This window comes from Bacillus rossius, chromosome 11 (assembly GCF_032445375.1).
Source record: "Bacillus rossius redtenbacheri isolate Brsri chromosome 11, Brsri_v3, whole genome shotgun sequence".
In the NCBI taxonomy this organism is placed as follows: domain Eukaryota; kingdom Metazoa; phylum Arthropoda; class Insecta; order Phasmatodea; family Bacillidae; genus Bacillus; species Bacillus rossius.
This window is the reverse complement of record NC_086338.1, coordinates 51,151,287-51,172,813: the sequence shown is the minus strand read 5'-3', so window position 1 is coordinate 51,172,813 and position 21,527 is coordinate 51,151,287. Positions and strand designations below refer to the sequence as shown.

The 21,527-nt window shown below is 38.3% G+C and overlaps 3 protein-coding genes across 4 annotated transcripts in view; all 3 read right to left on the bottom strand.

Moving 5' to 3' along the window:
• LOC134536958 (formin-like protein) overlaps nucleotides 1-4,640 on the bottom strand; it is a 123,766-nt gene extending 119,126 nt beyond the window's left edge. Inside the window, exon 1 of one of the 2 annotated variants that reach the window (XM_063377071.1) lies at nucleotides 4,280-4,640. In XM_063377071.1, the coding sequence (XP_063233141.1) occupies nucleotides 4,280-4,438 (159 nt within the window). In that variant the 5' untranslated portion in view covers nucleotides 4,439-4,640. The remainder of the gene's footprint in view (nucleotides 1-4,279) is intronic. The other variant, XM_063377070.1, reaches the window with a different exon arrangement.
• A 5,086-nt stretch (nucleotides 4,641-9,726) lies between these two features.
• Nucleotides 9,727-16,236, bottom strand: LOC134536956 (protein O-mannose kinase-like). The gene is made up of 3 exons (XM_063377068.1): nucleotides 14,438-16,236; nucleotides 10,813-10,962; nucleotides 9,727-9,920 (listed from the first exon to the last, which is right to left on the bottom strand). The coding sequence occupies exon 1, from the start codon at nucleotides 16,234-16,236 to the stop codon at nucleotides 15,325-15,327; it is 912 nt and encodes a 303-aa protein (XP_063233138.1). The 3' UTR covers nucleotides 9,727-9,920; nucleotides 10,813-10,962; nucleotides 14,438-15,324.
• LOC134536957 (protein FMC1 homolog) lies at nucleotides 15,162-16,870 on the bottom strand. Its single transcript, XM_063377069.1, has one exon. It carries the CDS (start codon nucleotides 16,868-16,870, stop codon nucleotides 16,556-16,558), a length of 315 nt encoding a protein of 104 aa, XP_063233139.1. The 3' UTR covers nucleotides 15,162-16,555.
• Nucleotides 16,871-21,527: the final 4,657 nt, after the last annotated feature.

Genomic DNA, 21,527 nt, shown 5'->3' with positions numbered 1-21,527 from the left:
GAGTCTTTTCTTTCGTTCAAATGAACGTTCAATGGATTCAATGGCGGGAAAAAAAAATTTTTTTAGGATAGGGGAAAATTATAGTCGTGTTAAAAAAAAAAACATTATGAGAGGTTTTGAGTGTTACATTATAATTATCAATGTGCAGCACTTAGTGTGCAGTTTGTAGTTCCACGTGAACTCACCTTGCACCACCTAAACAACACACGGCCTTCAACGAGTCTCGCAATTTTTTAATTACTTCGGAGGGGATAGCAAATATATATTCTTTCTATCACTCCCCCCCCCCACCCCCTTACCATGTACCCATTCCTGGAAGAAGTCTGTTTAGTGGGGTGCGTCGACAAAGATTTCATTAGCGCCCACAATAAAGATAAATTATTTAAAACACAAAAATAATTTCAAACGTAATAAAAACAAAAAATGTACAAAAATAATAAAATTGATATGATGCGCAGAAACAAAAAAAACTATGCCGGCGCACTTTAAAAACAATAAAATATATACATTTTATACGCTTTGTGTGATTTGAGTTTATATACGTATATATACGTCTATAATGATGTCACTGCAAATCAACGAGACGCACAATAATAAAAAATACAAAAACATTGTAGCTAAACCCGAGAGTCTAATTTTTAAATTATGGAAAGAACCCATAATTTCAAAGAGGCGACACGCAACTAACGATAAAAAAAATACAGTAGTTTATGAAGCACAAAAGTCGCAATACATCAACAACCCCCACAACTTGAAATTATAAAACAGTGGAAAACAAAATTCTTCTGCACGGAGATATTATTTTGATAGTTTATGTACGTATGTATGTATGCATGCATGCATGCATATATACAATATAAAGAAAAACAATTTTTGACTGATAATAAACTAGTTCATGTACTAATATGTGTCAATGCATTTTGTTTTAGATTAGTTAAAAAAAACTACAAACGTAGCTACATACACACAAATATGTATGAATATATTGTTAGAAAGGGGCCAGAGATAGCTAGAGCGGCGCCCTTCAAACTCTACATATGGAGAAAGCCCGCTGCGACCCAGGTAATGCCTGCCCTCCCCCACCACAACTACAAGAAACCCCCATTAAAGGGCCTATTTCTGTCCTGCGAAGTACGGGTGCCTGCGTTCTTTCTGGAAAATTCGACCTGTTTTCAGATCCCCGTCGTGTGAAGTGACGTAATCAGGACGCAATTTTTAACGCAGCTTAAAAGTTATAAGTCGGGGGCTTTGATGACGCGACACTTCTGTGGGCTACGAGACATTCCCATGGACTAACTCAAGAGGTACAATAAGAGCCTACAAATGACGATATTGGAGAAACCTTGGAGAGTTGCGAGTGACCCCTTGGCGAGCGATAGCGGGCGACGAGCGACAAATGCGAAGATGGAAGCATCGCGGACAGTGATGCGGCGCGGTGGACGAGCGTGTAGCGTGAAGCAGTGTTGGGACAGAGGTGCGTGGTACGAGACGAACAGTACACTGATAAAAATAATACATCTTAAATGTTTTTGAAGAGCAATGAATAAAAACTATACAAGGATATTCGTAAATTCACGGGTACTGATTTCACTTAAAGTGAACATTAATTCACAAGAGTGATCTTGGTATGCAAACAAAAACATTGAAAAAATTGGTCAAGTCAACAGCAAGAAAATCTTTCTTCCTTGTGCTTGCCTGCTCAAATTATTTACAACGGAGCAATACACTGGGAAGTCATAATACGTCGTTCGTAGATTTTACGAGGATTCATTTATCTGAAATTAAGAACTTTTTTGTTGAAAGGTCAGCAAATTTACTGCGTTTTATAACAGTGTAGAGAGAGCCACTGTAGAGCCTAACTCCAGTGAAAAGAGTAAATAGTGTGATTAATTTGTGGACAATTATTACGATTATAATTTAGAAAAAAGTGTACATTGTAATTTAGGAAAAAGTGTACATAGTAGATAATAAATAAACTCATTAATTTCGGCTCTCCTCTCCGGACCTGTATTTCTCACAATTGTATTAATATATATACACATATAATCTATACCATTAAAACGTGTGAATTTGTTAATAATTCGGTTTCAAAGTATTAACTGCTTTCATTGTGCAAAGGTTTAACAAGTGAAAATTAATGCATGTGTATATATTTTCGGAACACTTTACTACTTCAAAAATAGATGGTGGAAACGCCCGTAAGCTTCGTTATTTTACTTTTTACGACACTTCATTGCGTTTCTATTGAAGTTTATTAAATAAAATGCCAGATGGCAAACCGCAATTCATTGTGAATTTCGCGATTCACGAGAGAACCCAATGAATACCGACATTTGCGAAATGAACTGCAAGGTAAAACATGGCGGGGGGAAAAAGTGACCTAGAGCAACCGTGTAAACTTTCACACTTTCCTGCATCTACTTCATGTGTCATTGGCTTCGTTTCAACTGCGAAATCTCTCAAAAGCTGCACAGCACAGCTTTTCTCTCGACCGGATGTGGCGTCAGAACGTGCTTGAAGGCGTTTCTCCCCACTAGTGCTGGTTAGGTTGGGAAAATTTGCTAAGGGCAAATAACACCAGCTTTATGGGTTCAACCGTATATGCAGAAGTTAGCCGCTGACACTGTATGCAATATCGCACAGCGGGGATAGCGTTATCACACGCTCCTCCAAAAAAAAAAAAAAAAAAACTACGCCCACTTCACACAACGCGGTGCAGCCTGTGACAAGACATCGCTACAACATCCTTCACATCAGAGCATCACAGACCGATGAAACAGGCCGATTTTGGTCTTCTGCGCATAGTTCCACCATTGGCTCACAATTTTTCAGTATGACTCGAAATTAAGCTTATGTAAACGATGAAACATGACGACTTTGCTCTTCTGCGCATTGGCTTCCAATTTTTTAGTATGCCTCGAAATTACGCTTATGTAAACAATGACACGCGTTTTCGGTAAAATTTTCAAAATGGTTGGTAAGTTATAATTTTACATAGTTCATGATTTAATGTACTAGTCACAAATATATATATATATATATATATATATATATATATATATATATATACACACACACACACACACATATAGTGTGTATATATATATACACACCACACACACTATATATTATGCTCTTTTCATTTAACCCGGCGATTAAATACTGTGAAATCGTCCTAACGTTGAATTTGTTAGGCCAGTGACATTTATATTTCACAATACAGTATTAATTTTAAAACGAAGTTTGCAGGATAGTCAAAAATAATAATAATAAAAAGTTTAAAAAATAAAATTTTCGGAATTTTTCTCCCGCAAAGTTATACTCAAAAATACTGATTTCTACTTGAAAGCATGCAAGCTTATAAAGTAGTAAAGAAATAATGTACGGGGATTCCTTACTAGTAACTGTGCTATGCCAAGAACAATGAAAACTGTGAATAATAATGGTCAAATGTTTATAAAAAAAACAGTGATGTGACAAGTTTGGGAAGAATTAACAATTAAAAATTGAGAAAGATTACTTAGCAACATTTTCTTGTACCAGTTTTTTTTTTTTTTTTTTACGTTGCAGTCACCAAGTTATCAACGTCAATGATGATTTAACGATTTATACTTGCAAGCAAAATAACAGGGAAGGAAAAAAAACTGTGTAAAAACACGTGTGAGCCCATGTAGCTTTATGATAAAACTTCTAAGCGTTCGTTAAAAACATCCACATTACCACTCATCCTACAAAGTCCCTTAAGATATCGACATATACGTAGTTCGAAGACATCGATTAGTTACATTTGTAGACCTGCGTTCGTATTTACAAACGAGGAATAATGAAAAAATGTAAAACCGAACGGAAGAATATTTCCGGCTTTTTTTTTTTTTAGCCAACATGCTGCTTAAATTTGTGCACATTTGACATATTGTCTGTTCAGAGTAAGGGAGCATTATAGCTTCAGTAACACAAATGCTAATATATAAAATTTAAATAAACCACTGCAGAAAAGACACCGAGATGTACAAAATCATTCATTACCCTTTTCGATTGATTCCAAAAGTAAATGTAAATGATTTTGTTGGTCAAATTAGCAGACATATCATTCTATTTACTAATAACTTTTTTTTGCATTGATGTTATGAAATTACTAATTTGTATTTCTCCTTAAAATTACTTCATTTGGTAAATAGGGTTGGGCCTTCAGTTCTGCCGCAGCCTGTGCAGCGTGTATCTAATAGGGTAATCTGATCCAGGATAATAAACTTTTAAAAATGTAATTCATAATACTCACAAGAACTTTGGCGAATCTTCTTTCTAGTTCACTGGAATCAGGCATTGGTTGTTTAGCCCGTATGCTGGATCTTATGCTATTCCCATGGGCTTTACTCTGAACAGTCCCAGTTCCCTCCATTGGAGGAGGTTCACTCTTCGTGCTATGCGAACCACCCATTATTCTGTTCAAAACACACTGTAAAATGTTAAATCCAAATCACTACATCACTGATTTCAAAAACACTGTCGTAACAAAATATTCAAACTGTCCTCACACATCTAAAACTACACATAATCACACATTACACGAACAACTTGTGCGTACACTCGCTAACTACAAACTACGGCATAAAAACACCCTACAAAACAACAATACACACAATTGACAAGTTGCAATGAAATCACTAGGTCGTGCTATCTAGCGAGAATATAAGTAACTACATGAACTTTCAAAGAGGCTTGCTTCCAAGAGATAGCTATCACAAATTCGTTAAAATCACAAAGTTTTGTAATATTAATTTTTTCTGTTTTATCAAATTGATTCTTATTATAGTTTGGTAAGACTTATATAAACTAAATAATAGAACTTTTAAAATAGTCGTAAGAAAAATAAATATTAAAATATAGCCAGTTTTTCAACATAATACGCCATATTGTTTTCAACAACTTTGTGGCGTAAATAAATTTTAAGATTTTATTTAAAGATTTTCTTTGTTAAAGCATAGTCTATAATTAAGTAGAATGTTTTAAGTTTACAATAACAATAAATAGTTTTTTTCGATTTTTTTTATTCTTTATTTTTGTAAATGAATAGAGTTGTAATGATAAGTTCGGTAGAAACTATGTGTTAATGTATTTAAAATTTATTAATGTGAGATATCTGCCTTTGGAGACAAATTTTTTAATTTCAGCATTAAAAATTTGTTTTGACCAAAATATTATTGAAACCAATAAGGTGTTTTTGGTTCTTATACATACTCTTAAATTCACTCTTTATAAGAGTAGTAAGGGTGTACTAATATAAAATGTTTCAGTTATTTCTAATACCTATGTGGAATGCCTACTGATGTACTGCCCTGCGGCTCTGAAAACATGTGGTTGTGAGCAAAAACGATATTAGCGAGACGTGTTCGAAAGGGACATCGTACTAGAGGCAGTGGCGTAGCCAGGATTTGTGTATGGGGGGTGTTAAGAAGCATGCCCCCCCCCCCCTCCAACGGTTAAACCGGTGGGTCCGGGGGTCCTCCCCCGGGAAAATTTGGATTTTACGGTGTAAAATAGTGCTAGTTTAGCAGTTTTCGGTTCTTAAATTTAAATATTGTAATGGTAAAATTTTTATTAATTTTAATATGAAATTTGTTTGAGTGATGAATAAGAAATTAATTAAAGATTTGGTGCTAAGGGGGGGGGGGTTTAGAACCCCTAAACCCCCCACCCCTGGCTACGCCCCTGACTAGAGGTCATCCAGAGTGGCATGAGGCCCGCATATGGAACATGAAGTCATCCTAGGCCATACAGGTCTATTGACCCTTGACCCTGGGTACCCACATGTACATTCTCCTCCCTTATATCTACGGTTGCATCCTTTAGCGCCAGCCACAGTATGCCAAAGAAGAGGTCGTCCCTTATGTCTCCGATGACATGTGCTACTTCAATGGTTATTGATGATATTTACCTGCACGCCCCTGATCGCGAGTGGGATATCTCCCTCCGTGGCCAGTTGGATGTTACCATATTAAATAACCCTGATCTCTGCCGGGATGAGGTAGGCCGCAATGTCTGTGAGGCCTGCCACTGTGTCCACCCGCATGTTCACAAATGGCAATTCAGGAGGATGGCCACCCAAATGAGTTCTCATGCCTCGGTACCCAACAGTGGGACTCATCCCCCTAGTGACTGCTAGAGGCCAGAGGCCATAGGGCCTCTCATGTCGAGCCCATGTGCCAGTGGTATTCAGCTGTTGGTTAATAATACCAGCTGGGTGGGTGTTCCTCACGTGCTTCATGTTGTCTGCCACTGTGTTGCTCTTGTTCCTCTGCGACGCCGCAGGTACTTCATGAAGCCTTAATATCCTGCTTTATATCCCATGCGAGTGCAATAAATGTCTGTAGTCTCGGGCGGCATTAATTCAGGAATGTTTGGTAGCACATCACTGGTGTAGCTATCTGTTAAGTTAAACAGTCGCAACCAGTAGCGTTGGGGGGGGGGGGGGGGGGGGGAGAGGTTAAGAAGCCCGGATAAAAATTTGGATTTTAAGGTGTAAAATAGTGCTACGTATTTGAGCAGTTTTCGGTACGGTACTTAACTTTAAATATTGTAATGGTAAAAATATTATTTTTTTAATAAAAAAATTGTTTGAGTGATGAAGTAAGAAATTAATTAAAGATATTTATATCAATCCAAGTGCCTTGTCCACGTCCACTCAAAATCATAAATCATGCTCGAAGCTCGACAATACAAAAAAAAAAAAAAAAAAGAAAAATGGTTGGGTTTCGGCAGAACTGGCCTATTCCTGGAAACAATTAGCTTTAGTTTGAAGAATTACCCAGTCACCACCTGCTTATAATTACCGCGCTGGTTAAATACAATAGGTGTAAGAGATTTGAAAACTTGGGACCCGTCACGGCTAAACAACCTTATAACGTCTACTGGTGACAGGGGTAGGGGAAGGGAAGGAGAATCGGTAGGGCTCACTTACTCTTCCCCTCCAGTGCAGTGGCCGGTGATAGCAGTAAGACACCCAGGCTTTTAGCTATCCTGCTTTCAGATAAGAAAAAAAATTATGGCTAAGGGGAGAGGGGGTTAGAACCCCTAACCCCCCCCCCCCCCCCCCCTGGCTTCTTCCCTGGTCGCAACATTCCATGTATGAATGCTTCCTTGCACTCGCCACTATCCTGTGTCCTGCAAAACAACTCATTTTATCAATGCAATAGTGCCCATGTGTCGAAGCGCCTCAAGTGATGGATCAAGTCCGTCCAGTTTATGTGGTACTCCCTTGCAGGGGCGTAGCCAGGGTAGGGGGGTTATGGGTTCAAACCCCCCCCCCCCCCCCCTTTAGCACCAAATCTTTAATTAATGTCTTATTCATCACTAAAAAAAAATTCATATTAAAATTAATAAAATTTTTACCATTACAATATTTAAATTTAATTCCCGAAAACTGCTAAAATAGCACTATTTTACACCTTAAAATCCAAATTTTCCCGGGGGAGGACCCCTGGATCCCCCGCTTAAATACGGGGTTGGGGGGGGGGGGGGGGGCGGCATGCTTCTTAACACCCCCCATACACAAATCGTGGCTACGCCACTGCTCCCTTGTCTGCATCCACCATGCATATGCTCGCCTTGTGGCTAGCCACCCAAATGCTAGCCCACTCGTCCGTTTCTTTCCCATGCCGCACCAACTTATCGTGGTATATGTGCACGAACATGCCCAGATCCTCGCGAGCATGGCTGGAGAACTCTGATAGAATGAGTGACAGGTCCACTGTACACTTTTGTCCTAAGCATACCCTTGTTTGTGATTCGGCTTTGATGGTCACTGATGGGCAAGTTTCCTATTGGCCGTTGGTGGGTTTGGCCACACAAGGTGGGTGACATTTTTCATCTGCCTATGTTGGTGCATGAGGGTGGAAATTACTGAGCACCAGTTGGTGTGCTGTTTCACCCAGCATACACACACCGATTGCTCAGGGCATGGCGTAGCAGCATGGCATGTGAAACAGGAAGGCGCTACAGACATGGAACCTCGAATTCTTGGTTTTATTGGACCTTTTGTTACCCCTTTGCGAAGCTTCTGCTAAGCAATTCAAATATAAGCTGTTTTAGATGTTCAATTTAAAACTGCCAGGAATAACTGCTGTTGGTTTGATTTGAAGTTTCAAACGTCTTGCACAGCTTTGTGTAGAATTCAAAACACAAAATAATCCTAAAAATTACTGCTCCTCAGTAACCTTCATTTGTAATATAAGTGCATAAATAATGTTACTGTTTCAGGATCTTTAAAATGATTTCCAAGAGTGCATAAATTGTAGATTATGTACCAAATATTCAAATAAATTTATTTACATTTTCTCCCAGATGTTTTAATAATATAAAAATAGATAATTCTTTAATTCAATACCCAACCATTAAAAAATACATATTTTTTTAGTTCCCTTGCTGTAAAAATCTTCACAATTCAATTCAAGTTTCATGAAAATTTTTATCATTCAATATGTTAGTCACTTCACATCAAAAACCAGAATTTAAACTAGTCATTGCTCTCATCAATTAATTTCACTGTTTACAACATACATGAAACACTATCTTTAAAAGGTATGGTTAATGCATCACTCGTTATGTCTTGAATCCAATCAAGACATGGTTCTGGTTCTTGTGTTCAAGCTCTGGCAATAGGTAAGCAGTGAAGCAGGGATGAAAGAAATAATAAAAAGATGTATGATCACCAAGCATTCCATTTTCAAATGATCTGAAGACAAATTATAATTAGGTAAAGATTTTACTGTACATTAAACTGGCTGTATAGATACATAGGTACTACGAAATACAAATATTAATAATTAAATATGCAAAACAATTTTACTAAGACACCTTTTTAGTGAAATCTGACTAGGAAATAATAAATAAATTTCCTTTTAATAGAATTCAGTTTAATATATTTTCAGTGTAGTCAAACTTTCATAGTTTACCTATTTATACTTATATCTGGTTCAAGGTTTACTTGATTACTCAAGTCACAATTGCAGTAAAACCATTATTTTTATACGTATATACCAATGCAATATCATGCAAACCCCCCTTTTAGATGTTTAAATGTCAATGTTGGGTTTTAAGTCTTGAATAATACCTATACACTCTTTCAATATATCAGATTATATTGATATTCACTATTTAGATACCTGTCGACTGTCCGATGGCATATTTACATTCACAGACATGTGTACAGTTCCAACAAATTTATAATTTTTTTTTTTAAATTAAAAACAGATACTGCAATTATTTTACAGTGTCATAAATTATACTTTCATTTTTTTATTTTTTTATTTTAGTACTTAGTGCATGTTTCACCATGACTTAATCTTACCAGAGAAATTTTAAAAAAGTATTTCATGCACACTAATTAATTGCAGTCAAAGTTGATCAACAAATAATGATAAAGATTCACTATTTTGATGAAAATCATTCAAATGAAATGAAAAAATATAATCCTAAAACCCAATTTATTTACTAGGTAACATTTCTTATATAAATTTATAAGGCAATAAAACTTAATCTATACTGTTGTTTAAGTTCCTAAGTTAGTTTATTCTCATATTTAAGGTAAACAATAATTGGTATGATTGCTTATGCAATCAGAAGAAAAGTTTGTTATTCAAAATATGCCAAGAGTTTACAGAACAGGAGAGTTAGGTAGGTTGAAGGCTCAAAGAAATTGTCATTCCAAAAAATTAGAATAACAATTAGTTCACAACTTCCCAAACATTTTTATTACTTCAAGACTACCTACTGCAAAACTAATGCTGCAAAAAAAAAGTTTAAATTAACAGAAACAAAAATTTCTCACAAATTAAATTACAAAGTGTGACTATTTGCAACTCTTTCCAACAGCTAGTTTCTCACACTTGCTATGCATGCACTGTAGTACTTAACTCGGACATCTGAAACACAGAAAAAGAGTCATACAATTGGTAAGTTGAGTTGCAAGCCAACAGGTTTGGTTTAAATTACTGGTACGAAAGGAAAATAAAACAAGAGGAGAGTAATCCGAGAGGGCAGTGTGTGTGAAACAGACAGTGGCAGATGCAAGATGTGCTGGTTGTAATAAGGTGAAAAGACTGGCACAGAATAGAAGCATACATAGAGATGTATCAGACCAGTCTGCAAGCTATCAGTCAAAATACATCTTCCCACTTGGATTGAGTCTCCGGGCCTTGACCTATATTGGGTGAGTACCGAGGGGATATGAAGGTTACCTGACAATCATGCAAATAAGATAAATACAGCACGCTCCCCATTAACTGGGATAATAATTGGCAAGGGGTCTACAGATCACCAGTAAACACAGTTAAAAAAATCTACAAAAAAAACGGTTTAGTTAAAGAAATTTTATCCGGACTATCCAGACAAACATTGTATACGGTTGTACGCAATAGGTACTAAGGTCTTGGACATAACTTACAGAAAATATCTTGCAGTAAATACCACTAAAACATGGCTTTATTTTACGTATACGTGGCCGATAATTTTTAATTTCTAGTGAATGTCAAGAATCACTTGTTTGCGATCTTTGAAATTAAAATTTTTTATGGTATTGTTTTGCACATAAAATCTAGACCATAATTGTAATATAAAAAAAAATGTTTCAATTGTACCTTTTAGCTCCTCTGATTACAGTGCTAGACTTCCTTTTTATGTTTGATTAAAATTGGTCAGAGTTATCTGGAGATCCAATATGAACGAGGCCAACTTAAAGAGGTTCTACTGTACTCGTCCCCAGTCGTAAAACTGCCGACTGCTGACGTCATGCCGGCTCCCGCTACCAGACGTCACCTTTTCCGCACGCACGCGTGCACTCCAGATGCTGGCGGTTGGTGTAGGTGACGTTGTCCGTGCCACACACGGGGTTGTAGATGCCCGTGTGGCGACAGTTGCAGTTGGCTGCCTGCCCCTGCACCTCCACGCCCACCAACACGACGGACACTAGGACAAATGTACTGATCTGTACGCACATTATGTTCAACCTTCCTAAAAATATTTACCCATCTTTAGTCACAAAGGAATTAACATTAGGTCATTCATTACATGGTCATGACCTCTTTTTATATTTTGGAGGAAAAAATATGTAAGATATAGCCAGAGGCGCACAGAGGATTTTTTTTTTTTTTGGGGGGGGGGGGGGGGGGGGGGGGTCCAAGTTTGTTTTTTATAAAGAAACACCGGTTTCAACATAAAAGAGGGGGGTCCGGGGGTCCTCAACCGGGAAAATTTGAATTTCTAGGTGAAAATTGGTGCTATTTAAGAAGTTTTTGTATCTAATTATTGAATATACAGCTGGTAGAAAAAATAATTTCTAGTACAGTACTAAATTTTGTTTTGGACAAGAATCAAACAAAGATACCTTTATCAAACCCAGTGTCTAGTCCGCTCAAAATCAGTATTATTTTAATACCATGAGAATCATAGCATGCATTAAAGTCCACATTCTGTGCAACTTAAATCACTGACAATGATGGTTTGTGTTTTACTGCATTCACACACACAAATAAGTTCACTCTACGAGTAAAAACAAAGGGTATAAAATTCACACATGTAATGTCTAGTTAAAACTGCAGAAATACAGTCCAAAATTATGCAAAAATTGAGATGAATGTAGCGCACAAACAATTCTTAGTTTTTATATAACACAAACTACCTAATTTGTAAAAAAATTAAAGTAATTCACGGTAGCAGACTACCAATGTATAGAGACCGGGAAAATTTGCGAATTCATTTCGCGATAGACTAAAATACAAATCGTTATACCTCAGTGCTGCCTCTGCTATTGGCTCACCTCACAAAGTTTGGTAAATTGAGGGCTGCCCATAGACCATCGTACCTATTTTCCTGTTACTGGGAATGTTTTTACTTTTTCCATTATAGATTTTTTCTTCACATTTTCGGAGGGGGTTTAAACCCCCCCCCCCCCCCCCCCCTGGGTGCACCACTGGATATAGCAATACTTTTAACTGAAACCAGAGAAAAATTATCAAATTCATAAAGCCTGCCTGGCTAATAATTACACTTTAGCTAAGAATGTGTGATGTTGCTTACGTGGTTTTTTTACAGTTTCATAGTTATTTTATGATCATGTTTCACATATTATGCATAGGCATCTAAGGTACTTAGTTTATTTTTAAACAAATTCTTAATTATTATATTGGTTAGGTTTTATATAAAGTTTGAATAGATTATTTTTTATGCTTCTATTGCAATTTTTTTGGTCAGCTAAATTAATATGTGTGTAAATAACGTTTGGACATTTTCTGTTACTATACTTCACCATTCTACAAGGCATTATTTCAAAAATAAAGAAAGACCGGGGTGCGACACCACGGCACCATAAGTTAATTTTCTTGTCTCGAAGAAATGTATTGGAAAAACCAGCATGCAGGCTCATGACTGTGCAGTAATGTAGTAGAATGTTCGCTGGGTGCTATTTCGGCAGCCAATCAGGAAGCAATATGCTGTGAGGTGATGGGATGCTCCAGAATTCAATGGAATAAATGTTTGCACATTTTTTCCCATATATTGACATGTCTCTTGTGATTGGTCTGAAGACCCACGGAGTTGCCTTCCTTTGTTTCAAACTTTGTAAAGGAAGGTACTTTGAGTTGTCTAACCAGTTGTAGCTCAATCGTCTTACCAGCAGGTTGCGTCGTCGGCAGCTCAATACAATAAAATGAAGTAAATCGCGAGGCGAACAATTTCACGTTCGTAGTCAGGGCCAACGCCTGTCTAGATATGTTACACACTTTAGTCGAAACACGTGAGTTGGTTTATGTGGTCTGGGGTGGGGGGTAAAGACCAATGTTCTGGAGGTCCTGTGTTGTGCTTGAGTTATGGTTAAGCCATTCTTACTTTGGTTTTCAACGGTTCCTTTAAAATCACTCCGAGAAGATGATGTGGAGGTAATTCCTTACCAGATGCCATGGGATGGCAGCCTCCTTCCCCAGTTTCCTGTCTTCTTCTGCGTCTCCCTTTCAGTGTCCTGAATTTCCACAAGATCTATAACTATATACTTATCTGAATGTTTTCTAAATCAACTGCTTGAAGAGAAAAATGGGTGCGTGTACTTAGGTACGCGCGAAAGAAGTTATACTTATTTGGCATCATTAAAAAATAGTTTTTAATTGCATGCAAAAATAGTGCGTGAAGTCCCTCCACGCGGAAGAAGTGAAACTTCGTAATGTGGAAATGAAAATAGGAAGGGAAAAAATTGATTTTTAGTGAAATCATATTGTATCAATTCTAACTAAAAAAATAAAGGAAATAAATTTGTAACAATTCATAGATTTATTTTCAGAGAGAGAGAGAGAGAGAGAGAGAGAGAGAGAGAGAGAGAGAGAGAGAGAGAGAAAGAGAGGAAAGAGAGACACCTATTGAATGTCTATAAAACTAAATTTTTTATGAGAGCAGATTTTCATGAAATAAATCATGAAATCATTCAACGATAAAAGCTGTTTCTTTAACTAAGCAGACAGGTTCGCCCCAAGGAGAAAATTGACGCCGTGAGACCTCGTGGACATAGAGAAATGACACACACTCACTATTTATGTGTCTATGACACATGATTTTTTTCTGCAATTTAAATTGTAATACCTATACAAAAAGGGTATTGAAAATTGAAACAAATATGGCGACACTACAAACTGTCAGGATCTTTATTTTTTTCTTACTCTCTACTTAGTTACTTACAATAGCATTCACTCTCGCTCTCTCTCTTTCTATTCCCCCTCCCCAGGAGCGTAAACGTTTAACTCAACCTTGTTGGAAGTCGCATTAGAAGTATAACTTCAAAAAAATAACTGCCCTGAAGGCAGAATGTGTAGCAGTTTTAAATAATTTATAAGCACAGTGTGCCCTTTAAAGTCACAGGTAGGTGGGCTCATTTTGGCTGTTTCCCCAAATTTCTTGGAATGGTGGTACAGGACATTACACGAGGAACATCGATAGAGGAGGAGAGGGGGTAGGGTAGGGGGAGGATTATTACAGAATCTTTACCACCCTTTCTCAAAATCCTGCAAGATAAAAGTACTCTTTTTGTTTTTGTTATTGCACTTTGATAACTGTGACTTGAAAAGAGTAGTTCAATTTAAATCTAAATAAAATTGTACTACGACCACCACATTTCTTATTTTTGGTGCAATGAATATCAATGTAGAAATTCTGGTTTTAAGGAAGAAAGCTCTGTATATCAAGCAACTGCTACAAAATGAATAAGAACAATAAATAACCATAATATCTGCTATGGAGATAGAATGAAATCAGGCAACTCAGCAATGTCTTAAGATAATGTAGTGCTTATACACCTAATCAACATTACTGGTTAACAACCCAAGTCATTTTGGCATTCTAGCTGGCAGAATGAACTACAATGGTGGTTCCCCTGGCTACCTGAAATTATCTTTTCACTCACCACACAAAATCAGAGGCAACAGAGAATTCTTCATGGCAATCATTTTTCATGCAGAGAACGAGAGAATTCTGGTGTTCTAATAGGAGAGACCTTCTGCTCTGTTGTTTGGAATAAGAAAAAAATATCCTATCTTAAAACCACAGAAACGCTGATAGCAACCACTGCAAACGGTACTCCTCGGACATTCCACAGGATGACCTCCTCTCTCCACATCCGAGCTGATAACAAACATCACTCCCGGTCTGTTCTGTTGCAATTTCAGAAGCTCTCCACAAACTGTTTTAAGACTGTAGTAATTCTGTTACAGATCAGGTACGACTCAGCTAAGGCCTAATTCAAACCTTAAGCTAGAGAAATCCATCAAAAAAATGTTCTGATTCCAAAACATTTTTCATCTACTTTACAAGTTTATACTTTTAAGTTAGCTTGTACTTATGCATTAAAAACTTTTAAATTTTTTAAAATTAGCTGCAAAGGTTCCAATGTCAATATGACAAAACTACTGCCCATCAATAAACACAGAACTACTAACACCAATTGAAAATTTTTATTTTTTTTTCAAAAATTACGGTAAAGAACCCCACTGAATCTACTAAATCCATCTCACTCCTTAATCGCAAGTCGCTAAAAAACAAGCTAGTATCCTCCAAAAATATAATTATTTTCTTGTAAAACCAGAATAGTATCAATATGCACTATGATAAAAAAAAACTCAAAAACAACATTTTAGAGCAATAATATAATTTAATTAAAAAGTCAAAAGAAGTAAAAATTAACTGTCCTGCTATATTTTGCCTTATATATGATGCATTTCCACACTATTTAAAAAATTGTTCTACACTTTTTGGTGAGTTTTCCAAAGACTGAGGTTGAGTACCTGGGAGGAGTCACAGCTCGTCGTGGCCGTCAGCCAATAGTCGGCCGTATGCCTCCACCAGCTCGCTCGCGGCCGGCCGCGACGCAGGGGAGGGACTCTTGCACCGCCGGTGCAGAGCATACAGGCTGTAGAGGGACGCCTCGCTGCCCGGGACGTACTGCAGGAAGGCCTCGCACACCGTGGCCAGCTTCCAGATGTCCGTCTCCACACCGTACCCGGGCATGCTCTCATCCCTGAACGGTCCCGGGTGAGGCCATCGCTGCTCCGGCGCCACGAAGTCCCCCGAGAGCTCGCGGCGGCCGCACTTGACGGCTTCGCCGGGCCGCACAAGCGGGAGAGCATCCAGGTCGTTGAGCACCAAGGTGCGGTCGTCCGTGACCAGCAACTGGCCGAGCAGCTTGCCGAGGTCTGCGGAGTCACACATGACGCGGGGCCCGCCCGGTCCCGAGTGAAGGTGGCTGATGAGCGAGGCATAGTTGTGGCAGAGGCGCAGCGCGGACCTCTCGTCCCGGCGGCCCTCGGGTAGAACCTTGGCCAGGTCTGCGGCGTCGCCGAGTCTGTGATACTGCGTCACCAGCACGCCCTCCTCCGCGCAGAACCCCACCAGCTGCACCACGAGAGGACTGCAGCCAAACAGCTCCAGCATCTCCCGGTTGTGGCGGAAGTCCTCCGCCAGGTCCACGCTGTTGAGGAACGAGACGGCGACCTCGACGTCGCCACGCCACCTCGCCCGGTGCACTCTCTTCACGGCCCCCTGCCCGATCACCTCGAGGACTGTGATTTGCAGCAGGTCCTCGCAGGTCAGCCACCGGTGGCATTCCGCCATGCGGGGAACTCTGAAGTGCCCGTGGGGACAATCACGAGAAGAGACAGCAGCAGTTATGACGATGTTCACCAAAACAAACTTTACTACGGAAAACATTCTTACTCCGTAAGAAACTAAAAACTTTTTAATATTACAAAAATAACTAACAACGTAGAAATACAGCTGTCTCAAAAATTTCAAGCCAGGAACTTTGGTATGGCATATTTAAGAAGCACCGACAATCACATTTATAGCCGTCGACAATATTGTGCTGCAAAAAAAAAAAAAAATACTCATCTAACTTGCAAATATGAAGAACTACCGACAGCAAAATATTTTTAACGGATTTAGGAGTATCTCAGTTATTTGAAAAACAATAAGCGAATAATTAATCACACCAAGCGATACACTGCAGTGACTAGTGAATACAAAGAGGTTACTTCTGGTCAGGAGGCAACTTGAACCCCACCAAGCCTGCAGTCTCGTCCACGGAACGCTCTCCCTTCCCGCGGTAGTGGTCGTACAGGTTCTGGTACAGGCGGGAGCTCCGCAGGTAGCAGAGGTAGGTCTCCCCCAGGAACCGGACCTCCTCGCGGGCTTTGCACAGCTGCTGGTCCGTCTGGCGGTAGCGGCGTCCCTGGGCCAGCGCGTACTTCAACGCAAGGGAGTCTCTGACGTGAGCGTGCGTGCCGCGCCGCCGCAACTCATGCGACAGTTGGTGCAGCATCCTCGTCACCCCGGGGCTCGACATGGTCCACGCTCAGCTTCGAGACCACCGCCTTGGTGATGAACTCTAATACTTCGTCACCGTACACCGGCTCCTCACGCTGCTGCCAGAAAACCTTGGCCACCGAGCTCAGCTTTGCACCGGGGAACGCGTGGATGGCCAAGTCGTTGAAAGCGTTAAAGAACTCCGGGCAAGGGGCTACCGCCAACTCTGTCGTGTAAGGAAGGATGTCCAAGATGAAGGAAGCCGAACCCACGACAAGTCTCCGAGCCTGGGACGTTTCTATCTTTGAGAAACTGTTTGCAAACACAACACAGTTTTGAAGCTGGGGACCCCAGTTGGCCCAGAGGAAGTTGTTGGTCAACTGCCTGGGGCAGTGCGGCAGGTACACCAAAGTGGTGTGGTCGGGTTCGATTGGGTGTTTTGCTTCTTCGTTCTCGCACACCAGCGTACACCCCAGGTCCTCCACGAGACGGCACTCCAAACGGTGGAAGAGAGGGTCGTGCACTGAAATCTTGGCTTTGAGCCTCTCCCCCAAGAGCAGCAGCAGAGAAAACTGATACCTCGCTGCTTTGCACTCGCTGAAGTGACCGACACCGTAGCAAAGTATCTCTCTCACGGGCCAGGGCAGCAGCGACTCTGCTTCTGTCAGAACGGCTTCCAGAGACGAGTAGAAGTGAGAAGCTGCTAATTCATCCTTTGCAGAAATCACACCTCTGTGGATACAAGAAAAAAATTAGTTGGTTGCTGACGATTCCACATCTCTGTTAGTTTCAAGACAAGTAAAGTGTCGTCAAATGGGGATGAAATAATGTGTTTGGTTACTTACTTATGTAAAAGAAATTAATGATTTCATCCCTATCTGTAAAAAAAATAGAACTCATTTGTCTCATATTAAATTAATGTAAAGCAACCGTACAGGGATAGTAATTTTCCACAATATTGCACTCTTTAAGACTTAAATGTACAATCAACATTGAGGTGATTTGAGACAGATAAGGGATGAAATGTGATGGAGCAGCAACAATATGCACTCGCAAGGTTAACGGGAGCATCCTAACAAAACTCACAAGATCACAGCAGCACCAGCCAAGTTTCTCACTTGCCGAAAAGTCCAGTTTCAACCTCAACAGGAATTAAACCTAGATCACCTTTGTTAGCTGTAAGTGATCTGACCACTAGGTTACTGCGCCCCAAAAACACTATCTGATTGATCAGTGTAATATACTGTTGTGTTAACACTGTAGGTAAACAAGATAAAGATTATGTTTGACTACTGGGGGAAAAAAAAAAGAAGTCAAATGCAGAAAAGTATACAATCTGGAAATGTAAAAAATTGGGTTACAGCATAAAATCATATTAAATGAAGAAGCTATGATCTTGAAGTAAAATAATTAGAAAGTATGAAGAAAAAATTGTAAAAAATTAAGTTTTTGTTTATGCCATCTTTGCATCACGACAGAGAATGTCATTACAAATGTAACTGCATAAAAGTGTTACAAAAATAAATAAATAAAGTAAAAATGATAATGCATACAAACTCTATACAAGAAAAAATAAGAAAAACTTTTACTCAAAATTAAAAATAAATAAAAAAGTACAAGTCTACATATTAAGTTTATTGTACTAAGTAACGTTTTAGTGAAATAAATGGCCATTAAAGTTCTGATTAATGTGAAATATGTCAAATATTATCAATAAATAAATGAATAATGAAATAAATAAAGATAATAAGATAAATCAAAATAATAGACCTATGGCTTTCAACAGTCTTCAACAATGCCTACCTAACTAAAAGACAATAAAAGTTAACACATAAAACATATTGGAAAATATAGAGCATAGGCACTGAAAAACCAAATGTGCAAATATAACAAACTTTTAGGTACTCAGTACATATAATTATTATGCTTGCCTTTATGTAATCTCACAGGTGTGATACTTTCATCATCATTTAACCCAATAAATGTCAAGAAAAGTTCTATATATAGGTACGCACCTTTTTGCCTCTGCGTCAGTCAAACCACTTTCATCGCAAGAAATTAAACAGACTGGCAGAGCATGAGTATGCTGGACAGGTTTACCCTTGGAGCATTTGCCACGCCACCTTCTCGGAGAAACCAATTTAAAATCGTTGTCAGCATCGGACATATCATCCCTGAAAAATGAAATATCATGAACGCTATACAAAAATATATGTAAGTGTTGTCATTTTATACACAACCAACGCCAAGTGGAATTATATAATTACTATGCTTGAAATGGTGCAACAATCAAGTTTTGTAACACCTTACCTCTTATGTTATTTAATGGTTCTCAAGAGGAAAGATTGTTTAAATGTTTTTTTTTTTTTTCAACATACGTCATTGCTGATTACACTGTATGTCTTAAGAATCCAAACAAAAATAAATGAATATGCAAACACACAGAAAACAAGACAAATTCAGCCAATGTCAAAAGTCAAAAACTAAAACCCAGAAAATTCAGTGGAAAGAATTAGTCAGTTAGAACAATCATATTAATTTTATTTATTTATTATTACACATAACACATAGTTTGTGTACACTTCAAAATTAAGTAACCTTCTTTTACTTGAGATTTACATTTACAGTAAACTCTCGATTATCCATGTTAATTAGAACCCACCAATGTAAAAACCCTGGATAATCCTTTTCATGCTAAGAGCCCTCGAATTTGGATTGCACCATATATTTGCCTTCAGTAGAATTCTGAGCACAAGAGAAGTCTTTGTATTTTATCTCAGCTATTGGAATGTAAACCTTACAGCAATGCCCCCCCCCCCTCCCCTTTCCACCCCCCCCCCCCCCCCCACACATGTATTTCTCCATCTGCTGGAGAGGCCGCCTTCTCCCTCCTTCCTTGTATTTAATTTTTTTTTCCTTGGTGGAAAGTTATTATTTTTTCTCAGTCCCTTGCCAGTTAGAAATTGTTGGTGTGAGGAAGGGGAAGGGGGGGGGGGGGGGTTTGCCAGGCAGACAGGGGCAGGCTGAAACAAACAACACTGGAAGACTATGATGATAAAGACCAAATAATATTCAAGCAATGGACAAACACTGACCGGAGCCAGCTTCAAACATTGGTCCTACCATTGTCCGAGTACATTACACTTTTAAATGAAAAACTTGAAACCTTGATACCTCATTCTTATATTTCAAAGCAACAATCTGAATACCTATGTATCCCAAAACGAAGTGCTTTGCTTTATGGATTTTTCTGAAAATTACGGATTTATCCTTCAAGATGAGATTCAAAGTTATCATTGGTCCCATGCATCTTGCACACTACATCCAGTAGTAGTTTATTACAGAGACAATGATAGCTCCTCTGTTTCACAGCAATCATTTTGCTTTTTATCAGATTACATGAAACATGATGTAAACTTTGTTTATGAAGTACAAAGCAGAATTTGCAGTTACATGAAAGCAAAACTACGAAAAGTAACAACAGTAGAATACATCACAGATGGCTGTGCTGCACAATACAAAAATTTCAAGAGTTTAGTCAATCTTTGTTTTCATGAAGCAGATTTTAGTCTAAAAGCTTCCTGGACTTTTCATGCCACAAGCCATGGAAAATGTGCCATGGAAGGTGGCTCAGTTAAACGATCTGTTACAAGAGCCAACCTCCAAAGACCATATAAAGAACAAATTTGCACACCAGAAGAAATGTTTAAGTTTTGTAGCAAACTCTTTTCAAAAATAATATTTCAATTCATTAATATAGATAGTGTAGAAAATGTAGAACCAAAGTTGACTCAGCGTTTTAGTGAACACAAATCTGTACCTGGCACAAGATCTTTCCATTTTTTCCAACCTCTATCTAATACTGTAATAGCAGCAAAACGGATAAGCAGTGACAAAGATTTTTCATCGAGGTATAGTTTATTGCAAAAACTAGAACTTCCAAATTCCCAACCAAATACCTACATAGGCTGTGTGTATGAAGATAAATGCTTCAATGGACTCATTTTGGAGCTTGATGATGACAATAAAGATGCTTATATCAATTTTATGCACCCTCGCTGGCCATCACACATATTTTTTTGGCCAGAAAACAGAAATGTTGGAAGAGAGAATAAGTGCTGGGTCCCTTTTACAAACATAATTTGCTCCATAGATGTTCCACAATTAGTGCTCAAGTTGGACGAATGATGTTCAGTCTTTCTAAAAAAAATTTGTTAAAAACATTAATGCTGCCTGGCCAAGGAAATATTAAGTTTCATATCAACAAAAAAGGTAAGCCAAAAAATTAAATAACTTTATTAATACCTTTAATTTTTAACACACTTAAACTACCTACCTACTCGACACTTGAATGTTACCTAAAAATCCTAAGTAGTAACCTTTACAAAATTAAAACTATATGATTAGTTTCATTAGCCTATTAGTGTGTATAAGCTATTTGTTATGTGTAATAATAAAACTAATATATTTGTTCTAACTATTGATTTGATAACGATTTACAGCTAACATGCATCTTTTCAGCAATATAATATGTTTTTCCCTTTTTATCGAATGATAACATAAAATACCCATTAATTTTGTTTTATATTATTATAGTACTTTTCATCCTCTTTCAAATGAGACATTTCTCAGCCTCATTGGATCAGCTAGAAAAAAGTTATGAATATTTACGGAAATCGCTGTACAGATGAAAAAAA